At 54.0% G+C, this 23,574-nt stretch overlaps 2 protein-coding genes across 2 annotated transcripts in view; one reads left to right on the forward strand and one right to left on the reverse strand.

Annotated features, from left to right (window-relative positions):
* Positions 1-10,089, reverse strand: part of POLE (DNA polymerase epsilon, catalytic subunit) — a 35,972-nt gene extending 25,883 nt beyond the window's left edge. The window contains exons 1-15 of the mRNA XM_054005951.1: positions 10,014-10,089; positions 9,772-9,907; positions 9,512-9,592; positions 8,391-8,435; positions 7,034-7,126; positions 6,491-6,645; positions 5,728-5,869; positions 5,257-5,337; positions 4,824-4,931; positions 4,245-4,355; positions 3,926-4,011; positions 3,057-3,176; positions 2,214-2,346; positions 1,306-1,419; positions 433-645 (exon numbers count right to left, since the gene is read on the reverse strand). Of these exons, the coding sequence (XP_053861926.1) occupies positions 433-645; positions 1,306-1,419; positions 2,214-2,346; positions 3,057-3,176; positions 3,926-4,011; positions 4,245-4,355; positions 4,824-4,931; positions 5,257-5,337; positions 5,728-5,869; positions 6,491-6,645; positions 7,034-7,126; positions 8,391-8,435; positions 9,512-9,592; positions 9,772-9,907; positions 10,014-10,078 (1,683 nt within the window). The 5' untranslated portion in view covers positions 10,079-10,089. The remainder of the gene's footprint in view (positions 1-432; positions 646-1,305; positions 1,420-2,213; positions 2,347-3,056; positions 3,177-3,925; positions 4,012-4,244; positions 4,356-4,823; positions 4,932-5,256; positions 5,338-5,727; positions 5,870-6,490; positions 6,646-7,033; positions 7,127-8,390; positions 8,436-9,511; positions 9,593-9,771; positions 9,908-10,013) is intronic.
* A 369-nt stretch (positions 10,090-10,458) lies between these two features.
* On the forward strand, positions 10,459-19,142 carry PXMP2 (peroxisomal membrane protein 2). Its single transcript, XM_054006861.1, has 5 exons — positions 10,459-10,614; positions 16,767-16,883; positions 17,375-17,537; positions 18,158-18,277; positions 18,693-19,142. The coding sequence occupies exons 1-5, from the start codon at positions 10,502-10,504 to the stop codon at positions 18,762-18,764; spliced, it is 585 nt and encodes a 194-aa protein (XP_053862836.1). The 5' UTR covers positions 10,459-10,501; the 3' UTR covers positions 18,765-19,142.
* The last annotated feature ends 4,432 nt before the right edge of the window (positions 19,143-23,574 follow it).

Below are 23,574 nucleotides of genomic sequence, written 5' to 3' on the forward strand. Positions count from 1 at the left end.
CAACGAACACACAGTGAGCGGCGGGCACTGCAGGGAGAGACTGAAGGTGGAAAGGGCGGGTGGGCACAGGGAGTGCTGTGGAAAGCAGCACCCAGTTGGGAGTGGGTGAGAGACAGAGCAAGGAGAGAGGGCAGGAGGTCGTGTGTGATCTTGACGGAGAGGAAGGCAGGGCGGCTGACTCCAGGACGCTGGCCAGCATTGAAGTCTCAGATCCTGGCATTCCTTTGGCTTGGCTGGTTGTTAGTTCCAGCTGGGGAAAGGTTTTTGCCAGTCTGAGCTATGTTTGGATTCAGGAGCCAGAGGATCCCAGCACAACAGAAAACACAGGGGAAAGTAACTACTAATTGGGGGGCGGGGGTGGGGGAGATGGGCTCTCTACACCCCTCCCCGCCCCAGAGATGGGGGGAGGGGAGATCACACCCAGGCTCACACCATTTTAAAGCGGCAGGGGATGTCGCTGCGGAAGACCCCCGACTCTAGTGCCTCCACATGGCCCCCGACGTAGGTCTCCGAGTCTAGCACATGCCCATCCTCGGTGAGCTTGTTGAACTCCTGCTCCTGCTTGTTGGGGAAGATGATGTTGGCGTGATAGGCCTGGACCATGAGCAGCGCCTCGCACAGCGTCCCTGAGCCTTTCCGCAGCACCTGCAGGGAGAGACGTGGGGGCACTCGGCATCAGGACACATGGCCGGGAGCGAGCCATGCAGGAACCCGGGGGACAGCGAGACAAGGTGCTTGGCTTGGCAACACCCAGCTTGTGCTAATAGTGGGGAGCAGAGAACCCCCTGCCCTGGAAGGGGATCCCTTAGGGGAGCCTCACACACTGCACCTATACTAGTGACTGGCAGAGAGCTGCCCTGCGGCTGGGGCTCATGGCAGGCCTACCCGGTGTGAACTTGCCCATGCCACATCTCCCAGCACTCCCATCGTCACCAGTATTAGTGCAACAGGGGGAGACTTCCTCAAAACTGCTAGCCCAGACAGCTCCCCCCAGATCCCTAAGTGACTCTGGCCCAGGAGAATGCCCTCTCCTGGGTAAACGCCCAGCGCCCCGTGTAACACCGGCGGGAGCCTGATCTGCAGACGTGCTGAGCGCTCAGAACTCCAGCTGAAGTCACTGGGAGCTCTGAGCACTGCAAGAGCCACAGCCCCTATTGACAGACATGCCCCCCCCCCTCCAAGTCTACTCTCATGCCTCGCCCCTTGGCAACGGGGACCCTCTGCCAGCATGGCCGCGTTCCACCGACACAGAGCACTCAGCTCCTTTGCCCGGCCCAGCCCGGGCGCTAGCTCCTGCGCACCCACCTCGTCGGGCTCCATGGGGATGATGGTGCACAGGGCGAAGATGAACGGGTGCACGTACTTCATGTACATGTAGTAGGTAGCAACAGCGTCGGACACCGAGTAAGTGGCCAGCGTCTGATGGGAAACAGCAAAGAGCTGGATTAATTCAAGTGGAGCTCAGCGGATGAGTCTAGCAGAGCGACGCCTGCCCCGGGCCTGTTCCCCGCTGCACACACCACAGCCCGGGGGGACGTGGGCAATGGGCAGTCACAGACAGTAACTGTCTACGAGCTGTATGCTCAGAGGGGACGGGGGAAAAGAGCCACTTGCCACGTAACTGCCCATATGCCCCATAGTGCTGGGAGTGGGGAGCTGCTTCCTGTCCACGTGTACACGGAGCCTTCCCCCCCCGCTGTAGTGGGAGTGAAGCATTGCACAGCACTTCTACGGCCCAAGTGCTTCACCCGCTGTAGATGAGTGACCGGTCCCGTTAGTGAAATCAACATGACAGGACCAGGAGGGATCATAGAATCATAGAATCTCAGGGCTGGAAGGGACCTCGGGAGGTCATCTAGTCTATCCCCCTGCTCAGAGCAGGGCCAATCCCCAGACAGATTTTTGCCCCAGATCCCTAAATGGCTCCCTCAAGGATTGAACTCACAACCCTGGGTTTAGCAGGCCAATGATCAAACCACTGAGCTATCCCCCGGGCAGGCTCTGCTGATTACATGGGAACCCCATCCAAGGCTGCCAGAGACAGAGGAGGCCAAAGTGACTCTCCAGCTTCCTTCCATGCCCACTGCATTAGCCGAAGGCATTTATGCCCACCCAGAACTAGCCCAAATGGTCAGTGATGCCGACCAGTGCCCCAAGCTTCCCGGGGCCTGTCTCCTGATCACTGGGTCCAGAGGCTGCAGAGCGGAGAGTACCTGAGGCTCTTCTGTAGCCATCCGGCACATCTCTTCGGGGTCCAGCTCCACCGGGTCGTAACCCAGCTTCGCTTTGGCTGCTGCTTTCAGGTTGTGGCTCCCCACGGGGAGGTAACTGTCTCTCTTCACCCACCTGGGGAGAGGAACCAGAGTGAGCCACCCTGCCCCAGGAAACCCTGAACCACACTGGCAGCACCTTGATTACTCAGACAAGTGGGGGGAGAGGGCATGGCCTTCGTCCAAGGTACCGGGAGCCAGCCCTAGTGCAGGGAGGGGCTGGGCATCTGTGCCAGTGCCCTCAATCCTGCTCATCTGCATCCTCTGCAACCCTTAAACCCAGTCCCAGCGCCAGCACTCCTCAGCCCTCCTACTTTAAATCACTGAGTGCAGGGGACGTGACCCTGGGACTACCGGCAGGAGGAGGGTGATTATCCGGACTGTGGATCCCCGTCCCATAGGAACAGGACTGACTAAACCACTCGTTCTCCTCTGCCTCTCCTGGGTCCCCGAGCTCAGACTGCAGGCTGGAATGTCATCACCCGCCCGCCAGGCAATGGGCTGAGGCCAACCCCTCGGACTCGTCAGCCAAGCCAGAGCGCTAGCAGACATCTGCCAGGTCCAGGCCTTAGCTTGCTGCACTGCCCAGACCCTAGCGTACCCAGAGCTGGACACGGACTGACCCACCAATGCAACGAGGCACTATGCATGAAGCCAGTGAGCAACGTCTCCTGAGGGGCAGCTCACTGGCCAGTGTCCACGCTCCTCCGGGAACGGGCACTTTACAAACCCAGAGCCATGAGGGGGAGAGCCAGGGGTGCCCAGAAGGGAGGCAGCAGCTGGTACCTTAGACAGTCCATGTGGATGCACTGGGAGGCTTTGTACTCTCCTTGGCTGTCCTTTTGGAATCCAATCTCTTGGTACATATTCAGTCCATGCACTGCGGCTCTGGTTTCCACAAAGGGCCTGGGGAGGGAGGCGGAGCATAGTACAGAGGGAACACAAACACAGGCACCTTCACCTCTCCTCCCTTGGAGAAGTGCTTTCAAACCTGGCTTCCTTTACAGGCCATGCAAGCCAGAGCTCCTCCCAGCCCCCTTCCCTTCCCTTCCCGGCTACCATACAGAGTTTGGACCCAAAGAGTCCCCTCGGCACAGTGTTACACAGGGGATGGGCACAACTACTCAGTGACCTTCTGTATCTGGACCCAGGACTCAATGCTCAGCCAACCCAAGCTGCATAGAGCCCCCCACTGCTCTGCTCTCCCCAGGTCTCTCTGCAGTTTTCTTCGTCTCCTCTCTGTTCACTGCCCCACCAGTTTGGGAGCAGCAGCACGTAAACATGGTGGTATTTACACCAGAGACAAGACGCGGCTGTGCAGATGGCAGAGCAGGGCTTGGAAAGCTAGAAGTAACTAGATTGGAACATCCAGGGTCACTGCTTCCCCACCCTGAGAGACGCGGCTCTGCACCCCACCTCCCCCACATCGCAGGGCTCTGTAGTGTGGGACCCATTGGCTTTGATCAGTCCCACAGCTCAGAGAAAGAGCTCTTAAGAGAGGGTGTTCCAGACAGAGTGGCTGAATACTCCACATGGATCAGAACAGCCTTGCACAGCCACCTTGTGACTCCCTGGAAATGAAGGAGGGACACATGGTCTAGTGCCTGCTCCTGCCCCCAGCTGACTTGCCCTATAGTTTCCACTTCCATCCTTACCAGTCAAAGAAGTCCCCATTGTAAGTGACCATGATGGTGGGTTTGGTCTCCTGGACATGTTCAAACCACCTCTGGATTAAATGGGCCTGGATTTAAGAGAAAGGTGAGATGTGGATATAACGTAACCTACCCTCTGCTCTCCTTCTCACGGAACCTGATCTGCTCTAGTGTGACTAAACACAGGAAACAAAACCTGTTCATTTGTTGTGACCGACACTACGATCACACTGTAATCCCCAAAGGAAGCAGCCAACTCTCTCTGGCCTGCCTAGACCTGGGTGGCAATTTGAATCTCGTCTTCCAAACCGAACCTACTCACCTCATCCGGCTCGTTAAAGACGCAAAAGGGACCCTCGTACTCCGGCTTGGGAGTAAACTCAAAATCTTCAATATCCTCAGAGACGATCTCCCTGTTTGTGATCAGGTAGCCCTAGGAGGCAGCAAAGGAGAAGGGTTAGTGAACGCGTGCACCGCAAGTGCAGGGTACTTGGGGAGAGCTCCACAGAGCCAGCTTGGCCAGTCCTTGGGGCTGAAGATGCTGGTGGTGCATCAGCCAGTGCAAGGACCTGTGTCTATCACCAGGCTTGAGGGACTGGGAGGAGACAATGATGGAGAGTCCTGAATTTTCCCCACCCTCTCCCAGGTATTGCTGCTTATCCAAAGAGGGGGGCCCCCTAGCCCCAGATGGAAGGAGTGCGGGTTTTGTAAGAGAAGACTGAAAGGAAAGCCCTTGGGAACCCTACAGTCTCTGGTGTAGATATTAGTTTCACTCCCTGAGCCATAGACACTAAGCAACATGCAATAAGAGAAAAAGGAGTTGGCTGAAGTCACGGGTGGGCTCGGAGCCGGGCTCTGCTGCTGGAATGTGTGGAGGCAGCAGCCCTGGCTGGACAGTTACCTGGCCATCAATCATGTAGGAGATCATCATGATCTGGTCTGTCTCTGCATCAGGGAACTTCAGGGGGAGCTTGGTGGTTTCAATGTCAAAGGCCAGCACAACAGGATCCTGAAAAAGACCCAACACGTCAAGGTCAGCACGGGAGCCTGGATCCAAACAACGTGATTCCAGCTAGTGCGGGCAGAGACAATGTGCTAACTGAGTGAAGTGAGGCAGAAACACTGCTTGATCACATCACCTCCTAATCAACCCAAGCCGCTACCTCGAGCCCATCCTCTAACCTTGCACCATGATCCCTTTGGAGCCTGTGGTACAAGACCAGCCACGTTTGGGAAAACCTCACCCCATTTCACTGGTGGAAGCCAACTTCAAGCAGAGAATAACCAGCCACGCAGGAGAGGCACAGACTTCCGCCCCCAACTGGAGCACTCACCGGTCGCTCCACCAGGTCGTCTCGGCGGGTGATTTCCGGAGGGTAGATGCTGCCCCGATAGCGGACATTGTACCAATGAGCCTGTCGCAGCAGGAGAGAATCAGAGGAGCTGCGTTAACACGGCATCTCCCAATACCATGTGCTGGGTGTTGAGCTGACACCTAATACATGCCATCTGAAAGAAGGGCAGCATGGGCTAAGGGCCAGAGCAGGGGGCTGGGCGGTAAGGATCCCAGTTCTATCACGGGATCAAGTTGTCGCCTTGGGCAAGCCACTTGGCTGCCGTGCCTCAGTTTCCAGAGCTGAGAAACAGGGCTAACAGTAATTGCCTACATCACAAAGGCTGACTCGTTGCCATGGAGACCCTTGGATGGATGAGAGACAAAGAATTTTCATCACCTCTGCCCCTCAAGGGCACAGCGCTAGAACAAACGTTCTACCCCCTCCTGGCACGCTGGCTTCTTCACTCACCACATGAATCTTCAGGTCGATGGACAGGCGGATGTGGTACGGCACGTCGTACTCCCGCATGTCAACTATGTTGTCCATCTGGTTGACAGTCTTCTTCGAGGGCCCCTCATCATCCATGGTCAGGCTGCCACCGATCAGAGCACTGCAAGGCACAGGGGAGAGGGATGGTTTAAATAATCAGTCTATGCACAGGTCTCAGACTCAGGGGGAATGAAGATAAGAAACAACACTGTAGCAGCAGCTCTAGTCAGTGTGACCTGAACAGGACAGTAGCACCAGCAGATGCTAGGGCAGTCACCAGAAGGAACTCTTCCCTATTAATCCGGCAGCCAGCTTCAGAAAAGGAAAAGAACAGTTACTTACCCTAGGGTTATGGTGGTTCTTTGTGGTGTTCTGTCTGTGTGGATCCCACTCAAGGTGCACATGCGCCTCATGTGCGAGAGATTTGCATGTATGAGGCTCACGCTCACCTCGAGTGGGATCCATGGACAAAGGAGAACTGGGACATTTGCTGTGGTCACCAGGGCAAGCATCAGCTCAGGGAGTTCCCTCCCTATCCAGAGGAGCTGACTTCAGGACCTGTCAACTTAACACCGAGCAAAGGAAACAGCTAGAGTTAACCCTTTCAGTGCTGGTTAGAGAAGAGGTAGGTCTGGGTCACATGGGAAACACCTCGCTAAGCACAGTGCAAGAACATAAGGGAATCCTGCTGGGCCCTGGGACCAGCCCCTCCAGGTGTATTGCCAAAGAGGAGAACATGTACCTGGACAGCATGGACGTGTAGGTGTCGCTCGCCTGGTCCCGCTCCCTGTTCTTCTTCACAGCAGGAGAGATTTCCCGCCGCACCTTCACCAGGTCATCCACAGTGTTGAAAGATAGCTTGATGTAGTTCCGCTTCAGGCCCACCAGGTGATTTGGCTACAAAGGGACGGACCGGCCAATGAGGAAACGACAGTGAGAATGGGGGGGCTAGAGTCTGTACAAGCGAGAGGCGGTTGAGAAAGGAGATGGACCAAGAAAGACAGTCGGAGTTGGGGAGATGGGGGTGAGAAGAGACCACAGAACAAGGGGCTGAGGGGTGTGGATGGGGAGAAAGGTAGGGAAGAGAAAGTGCCTGTCAAGAGTCAACATTATTTCCCCTGATCAATGTCCAGGCCCTATGCCTGGTATGCGCAGAATACAGACCTAGGAGAACAGAGCCATACAGACCAGCCTGCATCCCACTCTCCCCAGACTTGTACGCCCCTTTCCCATTAGAGCTGTGCAACCGACCAGCAACAGGACCGGGGGCAGAGTAGCTACTCACCAAGTCCAGATCCTCTTTGGGAACCGTTTCCAGCTTGGCGATTTTCCCCTGGTACTTCTTGGAGAGGAAGGAGGACACTTCCCGCTCGCAGCCCTGCACAGAGACTAGAGCTTCAAGAGGGCAGCCTAGGGTGACCAGATGTCCCGATTTTATAGGGACAGTCCCGATATTTGGAGCTTTTTCTTACATAGGTGCCTATTACCTCCCCCGGGCCCATCCTGATTTCTGGTCACCCTAGGGCAGCCAAAGCCCTGCCCATCAAAGCAGAGCAGATTTACAGATACTGTCTCACTTGGGGCTGTGTCCTGCACCTCTAGATGGGCAGGGGCTTTAATAGAGGCCTGACTGGAAACCAATCTCTTCCACACTGGGAGAGGAGTTTGGTTTTGTTTTAAACAAGGTTCCTAAAAGGTAAAATCCCAGAACTGTCAGCCAGGCCCTCAATTTTGCAGCTAACCAGGTGAGGGGCAGAGTGACAGGACAGTAAACCCTCAGCTCCCTACTGGGCCGTGAACAGAAATGAAAGGTGCACTTAGTCACAGGATTGTGTGCCGAAGCCAAACAGGGCTGCTGATTAGGAGCTGAAGGGCTCGCTGAGCAAGAGCGCCAGGTGGCTGGTACTTTGAGGGGCAGCTCATTCAGAAACACAAGCAAATATCCTCCGAAACACATCAGAAAGATTATGTACATTTGGTATAGCTGCTTGCCATCTCCTTTCGGGTCGACCGCTGACAGCCAGCCTCGGCGAGGCTTCAGACATCAGCACTGCAAGTAGCGCTGAAGTCAATATTTTATCATTTGGATGGATAATATCATATTAATATTCATTTTAAAACATTTTTTCAATTTGTTCCTATTTATATTTTCACAGTTGCAGGAAAGTAGGCAAAGGTGACCAGCCGATTATTTCATGACAGGAGATGTTGAAATTCAAGAAGTTCAAGGTTTATAACGGTTAAAAGAGAAATTGTCAACATCCCATGTCAAAATATACAAAGTAAACATCCTTAAATCAAACTCTAATGATTTTTCTAGCAGCAGTTTTCTTATTTGGTCTATCTGTAAATGTAGATTGTTAGCCATGGAAGCGTGTTTTCGTTGGTTTGTGGGTGTTCAGCAAAAATCAGCATTTACTGATAAAAATCTGATCCTTCCAAGCCCAACTATAACCCTGGATTACTGTCTCAGCGGCCAGGACCTCCCTCCCCCTCCCCCCAAGCCCCTTCAGGCTGTTATCGTGCTCCTGCCCCAGCCCCACACCTGCCTAACTCACACCCCTGGTTCATGCCCACATCTGCCTCCACACTCTACCCCAAGCCCTGTGTGCCAGCCCCACAGCCACGGAGTCCATACCCACCTTCCGGGTTGCAATATAGAAGTAGGGTTTATAGGGCAGGGCCACCTGGAAAAGAGCAGAGACAGTCAGCATGGCACATGCCTGGGTAGGAGGGGAGAGGCATGTAGTTCAGCACATTTCCCGCTATGGGTTAGTGTGTGAGACCCACACAGACCTGCATAAACCCACGCTGCTGTCTGTCTCTCTCTCGCGCACAAACAATAATCTAACACACACCTTCCCATGAACCCTTCAGCTTGGTCCTGACACACAAACACACCCTCCCCACTCCCCTCTGGCTCTCAAGCAGAGTCCAGCGGGGGCCCTTCCCACCCCAGCCTGTGCAGACAGAATTCCATGGCGGAGTAAGCTTCCCCCCTTAAAATCTAATCAAGAAGGAATTGAAGCATCTGGACGCCTAGGAAAAGCAGAACTTCAGGGCAAGAACATAGAAGACACTATAGTAACACCCACCCACGCAGCAGGGAGGCACCACAGGATGAGGCCAGCACTGACCTCCTGCTACCATGGCAATCACTGGCCATTGTGAGCAAACCTCATGCAGGCATCCTCACCTGCCTCTGACTGATGCATCGGATACATAACAATACAGGCAAACGTTACGCATGTGGCCCAATCCCACCTCCAGCCAACCACCCCTACCTACACCTGGCAGCACAGACGTGAGGCTGGACTGGTGATCAGACTGTTTCTTTAGGTGTATGCGGTGTTGGTCCCAGGATGTTACAAAGACAAGGGTGAGGTAATCTCTTTGGACAGTTGGCCCAATAACAGATATTACCCTGCCCAGTTTGTCTTTCTGTTTCCTTAGTGTTCCTCACAATGCCCTTTTATGGATTAAAGGAGAACCAGGAAAGAGTCAACTGAACTGCAAGGCAATCTGCGGGGTCTGTACCCCTTAATGCAGTCACCCAACTCCCTTCTGCACCCTCTTTGTCAATGGGACTTGTGCCCAAAGGAGGAGCTGCCCTTTGGTGTTAATGCTCCAGCGTCAGTCAGGAGGCGGTTTCCAGTGTACAGCTCTGCAAAGTCTTCCCCCCAAACCATCCAGCCAGACTCCTCTGCACCCTCCAAGGGCAGCGGCTCCTCCGTCCTCTGCGCCTAAGGTTAAAGGGACTCACCTTCAACCTGCTCCCATCCTCCTGGATGAAGTAATAATCCACGCAGCTGACCAAGCGTTTGTCATCGTCCAAAATCTCTGTCTGCCAGAGGGGAAAGCAGCACATCACAGACCCCTCCCTAGGGCACAGAGCCCGAGACCCCCGCCCCCCCCAGCATCACAGGCTGCCCCCGCTCAGCCCCCCCCACTTCCGTGCAGTCTCGTGACCCCCCCGTCCGGCAAACCGGATCCCCACGCGCGGCCCCGACACCCGCGGCCCACCGGGTGCATGTTGATCAGCCAGCCCGTCTTCTCCCCCGGCTCCTTGGCCCGCTCGAACCCGAACTGCGCGTCCAGCCGGTCGGTCCGCTGGCTGCGCTCCAGGCGCTTGAGGGCGGAGAGCCCGGAGCCATCGTCCCTGCGGAGAGCAGCGCGTCAGGCCGGGCGGGGCGGGGACCGGGACCGCCTCGCGCCCGCAGGGAGCCCCCGCCCCGCCCCACGGCCCCATCCCGCGCGCCCCTCACCGGGGGGGGTCGGGGTCCCCGCCCGCGGGCTCGGCGCGGCGCCGCCCGCTGTTCCTCAGCATCATCCCGGCCGCGAATTTCCCGCGCTGCACCCAGCTCCCGCGAGATCTGCCTGACGCCGCCCCCTCCGCGGGCGCCGGGCCCGTTCTCCGCCTCCGGACGCTACGCCAATCACAGGGCGCTCCTGGCGCACGCCCCTCCGACAGCCAATGGGAGAGAAGCCACCCTCTCCATCGGCCCGCCCCGCCACGGGCAGGCCCCGCCCTTTAGCCTCACCCCACCTCCAAGCTTAGGAAACGAGCCCAGGCCCCGCCCTAACAAGGATAGCCCCGCCCCTCGCGGGTCTGGTCCCGCCCCCGAGCTACCTGCCCAGACTCTAGTACTCAGAACCCCGCCCCTTGGCTCGCGGGCCCCGCCCAGCTGGCCCCTCCCGGAGGCGACGGGCGCACGCGCAGTAGCCAGCCCAGGGTCGCTGGTGCCGCGGCGCGATGTGCCCGGCGCTCTCCAAGCCGCCGCCGCCGGGGCCGCTGCCCCGCAGGCTGCTCGCCCGGTACCTGCTGCTGCTGCGGCTCTACCCGCTGCTCACCAAGGCGGCGTCCAGGTGAGCGCCGGGCAGAGAGACCGGGACTGACCCCCCCAGGCCCCCCCCCGAGAGACCGGGACCGACCCCCCCAACCGGGGAACCAGCCCCCCCCTCCCGGGAGAAACCGGGACCGACCCCCCCCCCAACCCGGGGAACCAGCCCCCCCCTCCCGGGAGAGACCGGGACCGACCCCCCTCCCAATCGGGGAACCAGCCCCCTCCTCTCGGGAGAGACCGGGACCGACACCCCCTCCCGGGGAACCAGCCCCCCCAACCCGGGAGAAACCGGGACCGACACCCCCTCCTGGGAGAGACCGGGACCGCCCCCCCTCCCAATCGGGGAACCAGCCCCCTCCTCTCGGGAGAGACCGGGACCGACACCCCCTCCTGGGAGAGACCGGGACCGACACCCCCTCCCAACCGGGGAACCAGCCCCCCCTCCTGGGAGAGACCGGGACCGACACCCCCTCCTGGGAGAGACCGGGACCGACCCCCCTCCCAATCGGGGAACCAGCCCCCTCCTCTCGGGAGAGACCGGGACCGACACCCCCTCCCGGGGAACCAGTCCCCCCTCCTGGGAGAGACCGGGACCGACCCCCCCCAACCCGGGGAACCAGCCCCCCCAACCCGGGAGAAACCGGGACCGACACCCCCTCCTGGGAGAGACCGGGACCGCCCCCCCTCCCAACCGGGGAACCATTCCCCCCTCCCGGGAGAAACCGGGACTGACACCCCCTCCCGGGAGAGACCGGGACCCCGGCCCAGCCGGGGAACCAGCCCCCCCCTCCCGGGAGAGACCGGTACCCCCCCTGCTTTGTTGTGAGTTGTGCAGTTGCGCTCGTTTCGCACCTCCCTGCACGCGGCTGGCCTGGCGTACCCAAGGGCAGAGTCCTGGTTAACACGGTGCCAGCTAACCCGTGCTCCCCGCCTGCCCCATGCAGACAGCGCCAGGTGTCTGGCAGGACTGTTCCCAGGGCAGAGCCCCAGCTGCAGCGGGATTGCAGGATCCTTGGCTCTCGCCCCCTTGCCCTTCGGGGCTGGGTGCACTCCGTGGGGCTGGCACACCACCTGTCAGCCAGTTCTTGGGCCTGCTGGCGAGGTGCGGCAGCAGCCTTGGCCAGACCTCCCAGGCCTCTCACCCCGTGGCTGTAACAGGCAGTGAGCGGAAAGTGGGGCTGTATGTGTGCATGGGCTGCCGGGGGTGTTACCAGCTGCAGTCAGCAGCCCACAAGACATCACAGTGGGCTGGGTCCAGCAGCCTCTGAGCTGTGATGGGCGGGGGCGGGGGTGTCACTCCTGCTCACTCACTGAAGACATCGGCACTGGCTGCACTTCTCAGCAGAGGCACCACGGACTCTCAGGGTCACAGACACTGAGCTCCCCTCTAAACCAGACGGGTCCCTGCAGGGCGGGGACGAGGCATGTTGCTGGAGCAGGAGAAACTTGCCCTGCGGCTGCCCGGGCTGTACCTGCTCTGTCCATGATGGAGGGCAGAGGACAGTTTGTACAGCACCTAGCGCAGTGGGGCCCTGCTCCTATGATTGGGGTCCCTAGGTGCTACCACAGTCTAGATAATAACACCAGTCTCCAGAGCCATCATGGTGGCACCTCTTGCCAGCACTCCATACACCAACTTAACCCTTCAGCTTCCCCCAGAACAAGAGGAATCTGATTGCCAGGCCAAAGTTCAGACTGGATCCAACGTAACGCCCTGGCCAGAGATCTTAAGGCATTTTCCCTGCTATTGATTTAATCAACCGATGATCTCAGTAAAGAATAAAATTGTCAGACACATAGAAGAACATAAACTGTTGAGCAATAGTCAACATGGTTTCTGTAAAGGGAAATCCTGTCTTACTAATCTATTAGAGTTCTTTGAAGGGGTCAACAAACGTGTGGACAAGGGGGATCCAGTGGACATAGTGTACTTAGATTTCCAGAAAGCCTTTGACAAGTCCCTCACCAAAGGCTCTTACATAAATTAAACTGTCATGGGATAAAAGGGAAGGTCCTTTCATGGATTGAGAACTGGTTAAAAGACAAGGAACAAAGGGTAGGAATTAATGGTAAATTCTCAGAATGGAGAGGGGTAACTAGTGGTGTTCCCTAAGGGTCAGTCCTCGGACCAATCCTATTCAACTTGTTCATAAATGATCTGGAGAAAGGGGTAAACAGTGAGGTGGCAAAGTTTGCAGATGATACTAAACTGCTGAAGATAGTTAAGCCCAAAGCAGACTGTGAAGAACTTCAAAAAGATCTCACAAAACTAAGTGATTGGGCAACAAAATGGCAAATGAAATTTAATGTGGATAAATGTAAAGTAATGCACATTGGAAAAAATAACCCCAACTATACATACAATATGATGGGGGCTAATTTAGCTACAACAAGTCAGGAAAAAGATCTTGGAGTCATCGTGGATAGTTCTCTGAAGATGTCCACGCAGTGTGCAGAGGCGGTCAAAAAAGCAAACAGGATGTTAGGAATCATTAAAAAGGGGATAGAGAATAAGACTGAGAATATATTATTGCCTTTATATAAATCAATGGTACACCCACATCTCGAATACTGCATACAGATGTGGTCTCCTCGTCTCAAAAAAGATATACTGGCACTAGAAAAGGTTCAGAGAAGGGCAACTAAAATGATTAGGGGTTTGGAACGGGTTCCATATGAGGAGAGATTAAAGAGGCTCGGACTCTTCAGCTTGGAAAAGAGGAGACTAAAGGGGGATATGATAGAGGTATATAAAATCATGAGTGATGTGGAGCAAGTGAATAAGGAAAAGTTATTTACTTATTCCCATAATACAAGAACTAGGGGCCACCAAATGAAATTAATGGGCAGCAGGTTTAAAACAAATACAAGGAAGTTCTTCTTCATGCAGCGCACAGTCAACTTGTGGAACTCCTTACCTGAGGAGGTTGTGAAGGCTAGGACTATAACAGCGTTTAAAAGAGAACTGGATAAATTCATGGTGGTTAAGTCCATTAGTGGCTATTAGCCAGGATGGGTAAGGAATGGTGTCCCTAGCTTCTGTTTGTCAGAGGGTGGAGATGGATGGCAGGAGAGAGATCACTTGATCATTGCCTGTTAGGTTCACTCCCTCTGGGCACCTGGCATTGGCCACTGTTGGTAGACAGGGTACTGGGCTAGATGGACCTTTGGTGTGACCCGGTACGGCCGTTCTTATGTTCTTACATTCTTCGGGAGCTTATCAGCAGGGCCATTGCTGTGAGGCCCGGAGGCGCCGCTGTTCACAGAGCCTTCTCCTGGCACATGCTGAAGGGGGAATTGAGGTGAAGGGGTCTTGCTCCCATGCAGTACAAAGACGGGGATGCACTCTGAAGCTGTGCTACAGACGTATCTGGCTTTGAATGCTGGAGGTGGGGTAACTCCCGGGCCAGGTTTCGGAGCTGGAAACGGAGATGTTGCACACTGCATGAGGAGAGTGCTGGCGAGAAGCAGATCTGTGTTGAGCAAGTGATCGCACAGGGCTGGGTGGGGCTGGCAAACCAAGCACCCACACGTTCAGGTGGGGACGTGCCCCAGCTTGTGATTTGCAGCTGATTGGAGCCGAGGAACGGAGAGTCAGGACTCCTGGGTTCCATCGCCGACTCTTGTGACAAGTTGCTTCAGCCCTGTTTCCCCCAGCTCTAAAATGGGAACACTGTGGCCTTGCCTCACAGGAAGGTTAAGTCGATCTAACTTACATCACTCGGGTGTGAAAAGCCCCCACCCCCTTCCGAGCAACACAAGTTTCGCGCTGTGCATGTGGTGAGAGCCGTTCTCCCATTGACATAGCTCCACAGGCGTCTCGCCGAGGTGGAGTAATGCCGACGGGAGAGCGCTCCCAGAGCGCGTCTTCCCCAGACGCTCTGCAGCGGTGCCGATGTAGCGCTGTCATGTAGACGTGTAAAGCACTTGGAGACTCCTGGCTGAAGGTGTGGAGAAGAGTGAAGCACTCAGTGTTTGCCCTGTGGCCATGTGATACGCTGAAGAGTAAATGGAACCCAGCCCAGTGTGAATAACTGATGTCGCTAACCTCAGAGCGCTCTCTTGCTTTTTCTTCTCTCGCAGTTCCCCTCTTTAAACCCTCCCCTCACCTTCACCATCTCCTTCACCATCTCCATTGCCTTCGGCTCAATTTCCCACCACTTGGCCTCTGACTGGGTGGGCCAAAGGAGAAGTGTGACCTAGTGGTTAGGGTGCTAGCCTAGAACTTGGGGGACCTCGGTTCAAGTCCATGCTCCGCCACAGACTGTCCTGTGTAACTTTGGGCAAGTCACTTTAGTCTCTGTGCCTCAGTTCCCATCTGTGCAATGGGGATAAATGGCACCTCCTCACCGGGGCTTGTGAGGATAAGCGCATTAAAGACTGTGAGGTGCTCAGATGCTACAGTGATGTGTGCCATGGGCGTATCATGGAGAGACAGACAAGCTGCTCCCTCTCACCAGCCACTGTCTATTCTTCCCATGGGCCTTGGTCTTCCTTCCCCTCCCTGAGGCACTGACCAGCCAGAGGGACGGGAAGTTAGGGCTATGCATTTGGGAGCAGGGAAAAGGATTTCTATGTCCATTTCTGCCGAAATGGACAGTGTCTGGCCAGCAGGGATAATAGTGCCTGTTCTTGTGACGCTCTTTGAGATCCACCAGTGAGCCACGCTACCCAAGGACAGAGTATAAGCGGTGTCTCGGAGACTGTCGGTCACCTGGGGCCATCGACAGGTAGACGTGTTGTGTTGCTCTCCGCTGGTCCAGCATACTCCCCATGGCTGAGAGAGCCGGGCTCTTTCCTTCCCACGCACCCTCCCCAGGAATAAAGGGCTGGTGCGTGTGATTCCACTGCCCCGGGGAGGTTGTGTAGGTGTACACGAATGGAAGGTAGGGCTGATCAAATGCTCGTCACAATCAATGCGGAAGGCTGTCAGTGGAAGCAGGATTTGGCCCACAGCAAACTGTTCTCTTGCTCATGCACCAGCAGGAGCCTTTAACTCTCTCTCTCTTAGCTGGTTGGTTTTTCAGGGCAGCACAAACTTCCTCCCCCCCCCCCCCCCCTCCCTCCCAAGCCTGCAGCTCTGACTGGCACACGCCAGGAGCAGTTCTCCTGGGGCCACTTTCAACGCCGAGCTGCAATCTAAAGGACACTTTCAAGTGAATGGACTCTGCAGACTGTCAGAAAAGCGGCCAGTTTTCAGGGATGTTTAAGACCCTGCTGAATGGATGGGGTTGCAGTCCACAGATCTGGTCTGCCACAGAAACAGGGCTCAAAAGAGGGAGGGCCTGGGCGAGGTGGTGGAACTCTGCTGGTACCTCATTAGCCACCTCCTTCCTCCTATAACCCTTCTCCTTTGCGGGGTGGTTGCTGCCCTACCCGTCCCTTTCCCTGGTAGTTCACATCAAGTGCCGAGGCACAGCTAGGAGTGAGAGGATGAAACTGAGAAGGAAAACATGGCTTGAAGAACTGTATCTGGCTATGTGATTTTCTCACCAAGGTAGGGGGTGAAGGCCCCATCACTGGGATATTTTAAATGAGGCTGGCTGAAGCAGAGGAGAGCTGTAGGGAATGGGGAACCTGACCGAATCTCTGATTTCCATGGCACTGCGTATGTGAACTAGCCAGATACTGTTGCTAATGGTCCATAGTAAAATAGTTACCAACACTGCCATTTGTTTTTATCATTAGTCTTCAGAGTCAACACATCACTGAGCAGGTAGCACAGGCTCTTAGCTGAGTCTGGAAGGCCGCACCATGTATGGGGGGTGGGGGGTCACGTCTGGGCATGTTTGCCACACAGCCATAAGGGTCAGAAGCTTTAATTTAAAAAATAACAACAAAACCCATTCTCTTCTGTTGAAAGTGATGGGCCTCGTAGTGGGCTGCTGGGAGCATTTCCCTGGTCACGGGCTGCAGGATGTGAGCCAGTGCTGCGAAATCTAGATGAGACACAGAATTTCTCCCCCACCCCATTGCTGGGTTTCATTGCGAGCATGCAGGAAGCGTGAAGCTTCAGCGCTTGCTGTGCCGATCAGTGACTGCTCCCACCCTGATCTGACTGGTCCTGGAGCTACCGCACTCTTCTCCGATGGCTGTGCTCAGAGCTCAGGTTCCCTCTTGGACTCTGGGTTACTTGGCTGGCTTCTGATCTCAATCCCTTCCCTCTGCCTGCAGTGCTGTTTTGTCAGCGCTTGGGAGCCTCCTGTCCCAGGTCATTGAGAGGAGCCGGAAAAAGCCAGGGTCATCTAAAAGCTTGGACCTGAGCGGGCCCTTGAGATTCGCCATCTATGGGTAAGTCACAGGTGCTAGTTGCATCACTTAGTGCACCTCTGGAAGGTGCTCCGGTACCATGGTGATGGGCGTGATCTTGACCAGAGAGGATGTTGAGTTGGTGGTGCTCCGCTCCTGGAGGTGTGTGAGAAGCAGGAAACGCTGCTTTGCAAAGTGCTTCCCACCTCACTATTATGGCACCATTAGCATCTCTCTCTGGAGCAAGAGAAAGGATGGTCTGGTTAGAGCAGTAGCACAGTACTCTCCGCCACAGACTTCCTGTGTGGCCTTGGGCAAGTCACTTGTCTCTCGGGACTTCAGTTCCCATCTGTACAATGGAGATAAGATAAGAGCCCTGCCCCTGCGCATAGGGGTGTTGTGGGGATAAACACATCCAAGATCATGAGGTGCTCAGATACTGTGGTAATGAGGCCAGCTAAGAACCTAAGCTGGAGCTGGATGGAAGGCTGGAGGACAGCGATGAAGCACAGTCATGCCCTCTGGTTTGTCAGGTTCCTGTTCACAGGGCCACTCAGTCACTATTTCTACCTGTACCTGGAGCAGCTGATCCCATCGAATGTCCCCTTCGCCATGGTCAAGAGGCTTCTGCTGGACCGTCTGGTTGTTGCTCCACCCTTCCTGCTGCTCTTCTTCTTCGTCATGAACCTGCTGGAGGTAGGTGCCTATCTCCAGTGTGTGCTTTGCATCATCACTGAACAGAGACCCCCACTGTGGACCAGCTCCTAGGCTGTGTTTCCACTCCCTTGGCTGAAGTCAGGCTGTAGGGTTTGGGGGGTAGTGTTCTGGATGCTGCAACAGACAGTTAAGATAGATTCCATCCAGGCACATAAGCACACGGATACATCTATCTTCTTGTCACTGATGATCTAGAAGAGGCCCTGTCGGTCAGAGCAGGGGACCTTCTTGCTCTGCTGCTGTCTTCCTGTGAGCTCTGAAGTAGCTCCCTCAGCTGCTCTGGGCCTTGGCTTGCCCTGCTATACAGCAGGGATGCTCCTGTTTAACATCAGCCTGGGGTTTGTGATCTCCTGAGGGTACTGCATGGCCAGTCGCTCTGGTCCCCTCTGCTGGAATGGCTAGTGTGATGCACATCGGGTGCGCCTGGCTCTCACAGCTGGTGAGTGCTTCTCTCTAGCTGCGCTCTCCATCAGGATCTGTGTCTTTGTAACCCCTTTGCCCAGGTGGCTTAGGGCTCTGTAAGGGTGAGAGTCGGGGCCTCTTCCTCTGGAGTTTAGGCCTGGTCTCCCTGGCCATCACCGATGTTCCTTGTGTTCCAGGGGAAGGATCTGTCTGCGTTTGCTGAGAAGATAAAGAGTGGTTACTGGGCAGCACTCAAAATGAACTGGAAAGTGTGGACCCCCTTCCAGTTCATTAATGTCAATTACGTCCCTATGCAGGTAAGTCTCTGTCTGCTCACGTGCTGTCCTTGCCTGGGAATTCTGACCGCTTTTGCAGCCCTACATCCAGGTTTATAGCATGGGCTTTTTTCCCCACTAGTATATGTCCAGGGTCCCCTTATCAATCACCCTAAGATCCCCTTCCTTTAATATTTCTGTCCTCCATGCTAGCAGCCCCCTCAATTGCTCTTGTGCTTAAGATTTTGGCCTGTACATGTTACTGAGGTCCCCATTGCCCACAATCAGTTGTTCACGTGTGAAGGACTGCACAAATCCAGACAGACCCTGACACTTGTCAGTAAGACATGGGCACTCACACCCGTATCTGAAGTGGGTGTTGCGTCCCAGTGCAGTAAGTGACCCAGTGGGACTGTCAGCCCCAGGCCAGTCTGTATCTTGACACTTCTCTCCACAGTTTCGGGTGTTGTTTGGAAACCTCGTTGCTCTCTTCTGGTTTGCCTACCTGGCCTCCATCAAGAAGCGATAGCATCACAGCTGTAGTTTTGGGCTGGCCCGCGTCACCTGTTGAGGCAATTGTGCTCTGAGAGCCCGCAGCCCCCACTTCAATCTGGGAGCATCTGCAAGAACTGACACTGCAAATCCTCTGTGATTCCACACCGTGCATGCTGCCCTAGTGCCGACAGTGCCTAGTACGATGAGTAGGGCGCCCGTCCCTGCCCAGGAGCCCCGGGCACTCTCCTAGTACAAATAATACTTTGATTCTTTTCTGACTAAGACCTTGAATAACTGCTTTCTAATGGTGCTTAACAATAACCACAAAATCAACTGGTAGGGTAAGAAACCAGGACAAAGTGTTCTGGGTCTTTTACTCATTTTTAAGTATAATAAAATGGCTATTTCACTCCTTTCTTGTGAAGTTTTATTTTTACTCTGGTGACTTGCTGGTTATGTTTGAGATATATGACAGATCCGTGCAGAAGTGGACAGTCTCTTCTTAGTTGCAGGAAGGAATAAAATAAATCTCCTTTGAAAGAGAGAGACGAAGGAAAGTGCAGGTCCCCTAATTTGTGGGGCAGGAGAGAGCTAATAAGTGACAACATTAAAAAGGCTGATGTGCTTAATGCGTATTTTGCTTCAGTCTTTACTGAAAAGGTTAATGGTGACCAAATTCTCAACACATTAATATTAGCAACCAGGAGGAAGGAACACAAGCCAAAATACGTAAAGAACAGGTTAAAGCATATTTAAGTAAGTTAGATGTGTTCAAGTTGGCAGAGCCTGATGAAATTCATCCTAGGGTATTTAAGGAACTAACTGCAGAAATCTCAGAACTATTAGCAATTATCTTTGAGAACTCCTGGAGGATGGGTAAGATGCCAACACGGTACCTATCTTTAAAAAAGGAACAGAGGATCTGGGGAGCTATAGACCTGTCAGCCTAACTTCAATACCTGCAAAGATGTCGGGACAAATTATTGAACAGCCAATCTGCAAGCTGTCCAATGTGACATTCTCTTAAGCAAACTAGGGAAATGTGGTCTAGATGAAATTAGTAAAGGTGGGTGCCCAACTGGTTGAAAGACCATACTCAGAGTAGTTCTCAATGGGTTGCTGTCAAACTGGGCAGGTGTATCTAGCTATATCCCGTAGGTCTGGGTCTACCAATCCTGGGTCTGGTACTAGTCAATATTTTTGATGATGGAGTGAAGAATATGCTTACCAAATTTGGAGATGACACCAAGCAGGGAGGGGTTGAAAGCACTTGGAGGACAGGATTTAGTGACCTTGACAAATTAGAGAATTGATCTGCAATCAGCAAGATGCAATTCAGTAAAGATAAGTGCACTAATCAATTCTCTAATTTGTATATCACTTGGGGAAGAAACAATCAAATACACAACTAACAAATGGGGAGTAAATGACGAGGTGGTAGTACTGCTGAAAAGGGTCTGGGAGTTATTGGGGATCACAGATTGAATGAGTTGTCAATGTGATGCAGTTGTGAAAAAGGCTAATATTCTCTAGGGCAGTGGTTCTCAAAGCTGGTCCACCGTTTGTTCAGAGAAAGCCCCTGGCGGGCCGGGACAGTTTGTTTACCTGCCGCGTCCGCAGGTTTGGCCGATCGTGGCTCCCACTGGCCGCGGTTCGCTGCTCCAGGCCAATGGCGGCTGCGGGAAGCAGCGCGGGCCGAGGGATGTGCTGGCCGCCCTTTCTGCAGCCCTCATTGGCCTGGAGCAGCGCAATCAGCCGAACCTGTGGATGCGGCAGGTAAACAAACCGGCCCGGCCCACCAGGGGCTTTCCCTGAACAAGCGGCAGACTGGCTTTGAGAACCACTGCTCTAGTGTATTAACATGAGAGTCAGATGAAAGACATGGGAAGTAATCGTCTTGCTCTACTCGGCACAGGTGAGGCCTCAGCTGGAGCACTGTGTCCAGTTCTGGGCACCACACTTTAGGAAAGATGTGAACAAATTGGAGAGAGTCCAGAGGAGAGCAACAAAAAATGATCAAAGGTTTAGGAAACCTGCCCTATGAGGAAAGGTTAAAACTGGGCATGTTTAGTCTTGAGAAAAGAAGACTGAGGAGGGACCTGATACCAGTCCTCAAATATGTTAAAGGCTGTTCTAAAGAAGACTGTGGTCATAAGAACGACCATACAGGGTCAGACCAATGGTCTGTCTAGCCCAGTATCCTGACTTCTGACAGTAGCCAATGCCAGATGCTTCTGAGAGAGTGAATAGAACGGGAATTTATCACGTGATCCACCCCTTTCAGCCAGTCCTAGCTGCTGGCATTTGGAGGTTCAGGGACACCCAGAGCATGGGGTTGCATCTCTGAATATCTTGGCTGGTATTGATGGACCTATCCGCCATGAACGTATCTAGTTCTTTTTTGAACCGGGTTATACTTTTGGCCTTCACAACAACCCCTGACAAGTTCCACAGGTTGACTCTGTGTTGTGTGAACTTGAAGTACGTTCTTACGTTCGTTTTAAACCTGCTGCCTATTAATTTCATTAGGTGACTCCTTGTTCTTGTGTTATGTGAAGAGGTAAATACTACTCCTTATTCACTTTCTCCCACCAATCATGATTTTATAGACTATCATACCTCCCCTCAGTTGTCTCTTTTCCAAGCAGAACACTCCCAGCCTTCTTAATCTCTCCTCATATGGAAACTCTTTCATATCCCCAATCATTTTTGTTGCCTTTCTTGGTACGTTTTCCAATCCTAATATCTTTTTTGAGCTGGGACAATCAGAACTGCATGCAGTATTCAAGGTGTGGGCGTACAATGGATTGATTGTTCTCCCTGTCTACTGAAGGCAGGACACGAAGCAATGGGCTTAATCTCCAGGAAGGGCGATTTAGGAAAGATATTAGGAAAAACTTGCTAACTCTATGGGTAAAGTACTGGAATTGGCTTCTGAGGGACAATGCGGAATTCCTGTCCTTAGAGGTTTTAAGAACAGGTTGGACAAACACCTGTCAGGGATGGTCTGGGTTGACTTAGTCCTGCTGCAGCACAGGGGATTGGACTTGCTGATTCTTGAAGTCCTTTCCAGCCCTACATTTCAATGATTTTACCTTCTCCATTTCTCATTGTTGTGCTTCATCCAGGACTCTATACGGCCTCCTTAACAGTTGTGTTCAGATACTCAAATTCCAACCCCGGCCGAATCTCACTGACCTATGACCTTAGGAGCCTAACATCCCTGGGCTGGGAAGAAAAGGAAGAATCAAGCCTACTTGTATTTTTGTGCAGCTCATATTACATCACACTGAGCACTCTTGAAGCAGATTGGCTAACCCAGCCACGTGCCAATACAGTAAATTCACACGATGTACCGCATCTGATTGTCTCTCTGTGTGTTGTGCTGAATAGCAGTTTTTACTTAGATAACGTGGCTAGGACAGGTAATCTTGTGATCCATGCTGGGGTGGGGCCAATACTTGGAAAGGTGCTGGAGTCCTGAAAGCATTTGTTCTGCTCCATCCAAGTGTGCCTGACCCTGGAGATCCTCAAAGAACGGCTGTCAGAGTAGGTGTTGCCTACTTTACATAATTGTTTAAAATTTTCCTTGCCTCTTGAGAGGATGGAAGGACAAAAGCCACAAAGAACAATCTATGCTGTTGTACAAGGCTTAAAAACAAGTGCATTAATTTTCTTCCACTGAATTCACGTCCAGCAGTCTCCACAACAGGGACCGTGTCATGGTTGGCTGAGGCTGTCTGCTGAGCTCCTGGTAGGACTTCTGCCTTCGCCTCGTTGCTAGAAGTTCGTTACTTTGACCTCTCAGGCTAACTCATCGGCAGAGACAGACTTCACCAGCCCAGTGCACGTGCAGTAGCTTTTAAAATACCTGTTGCTATCTCTGCATCACCACAGAGTTCCTATGAGTGGATGTGGGTGTCTGCTCGGACACTGTAAGGGACTGTTGTTTTTCTGTACAACTGAACCCACTGTGAACCTCCCCCAAGTCTCTTGATTATGGCTCTGAAACAATGTTAGGAGGGAAGAGGATAAATACTTCTGCCGATGAATTGTCCAGTGTAGGAGAAGATCCTCATTCAGATCTCCAGTGAGGGATGAGGACAGGGCAGCCATTGGCATCCAAAGGTCTGATTCAGCATTTCCCTGTGCTTTGTGTAGTGTGCAGAGAAGGTGTCAAATGCTACGGCTCTTCAGTGGGCTACGACCACAGCTCCATCACACTGGGCCCAGCAGCCTGGGGGCAAACCCAGCCCTGGTAGGCACTGACACCAGAGGGTTATGCTGCTCCCTGAAGTTCCTCCCAAATGGACGGCAGCTTCCCTGGCCCTCCCTCCTGCCCTTCGTTGCTGAGGGAAACGCCAGCCTATTTTTTGCTTTCCTGACACAGTCCAGCCTAGTGTCGAATTCCCAGGGTGGTTTGCCCTTTGCAGAGATCGGCCCCCAGCTCTGCTGCCCCTGCTGAGGCATTAGCAGCAGCTGGCGTCAGGGAGCGAGCTCGGCCAGGAAAGTCCACCTGGGTGATCGTGCTCCATAGCTCACACCGTCATCTGTGGCATTCAGCCACCTCCTCGCCTCTGTTTCCCCACAGATTGTGGCCAGACACAGCACAGAGGTAGGCAGTGCTGCAGAGTGCAGTAACTGACGGGGCCTTTGGGCCCAGCTCCCTCCTGTGTAACAGGTCCCCTCCTTCCTCCCAGGGAACCGCTGCTGATATCCCAGACCAAGATCTGCCAGGAAATACAGACCCTCACGTTGTCTACAGCTTCTGGGGAGCCTCTGGCCAGTACCTTCCTGGAGACACCCCGAACGGGGTGTGGGGGAGGGGAGACCAGCCCAGGCTC

Source organism: Malaclemys terrapin, chromosome 16 (assembly GCF_027887155.1).
Source record: "Malaclemys terrapin pileata isolate rMalTer1 chromosome 16, rMalTer1.hap1, whole genome shotgun sequence".
Lineage (NCBI taxonomy): Eukaryota > Metazoa > Chordata > Testudines > Emydidae > Malaclemys > Malaclemys terrapin.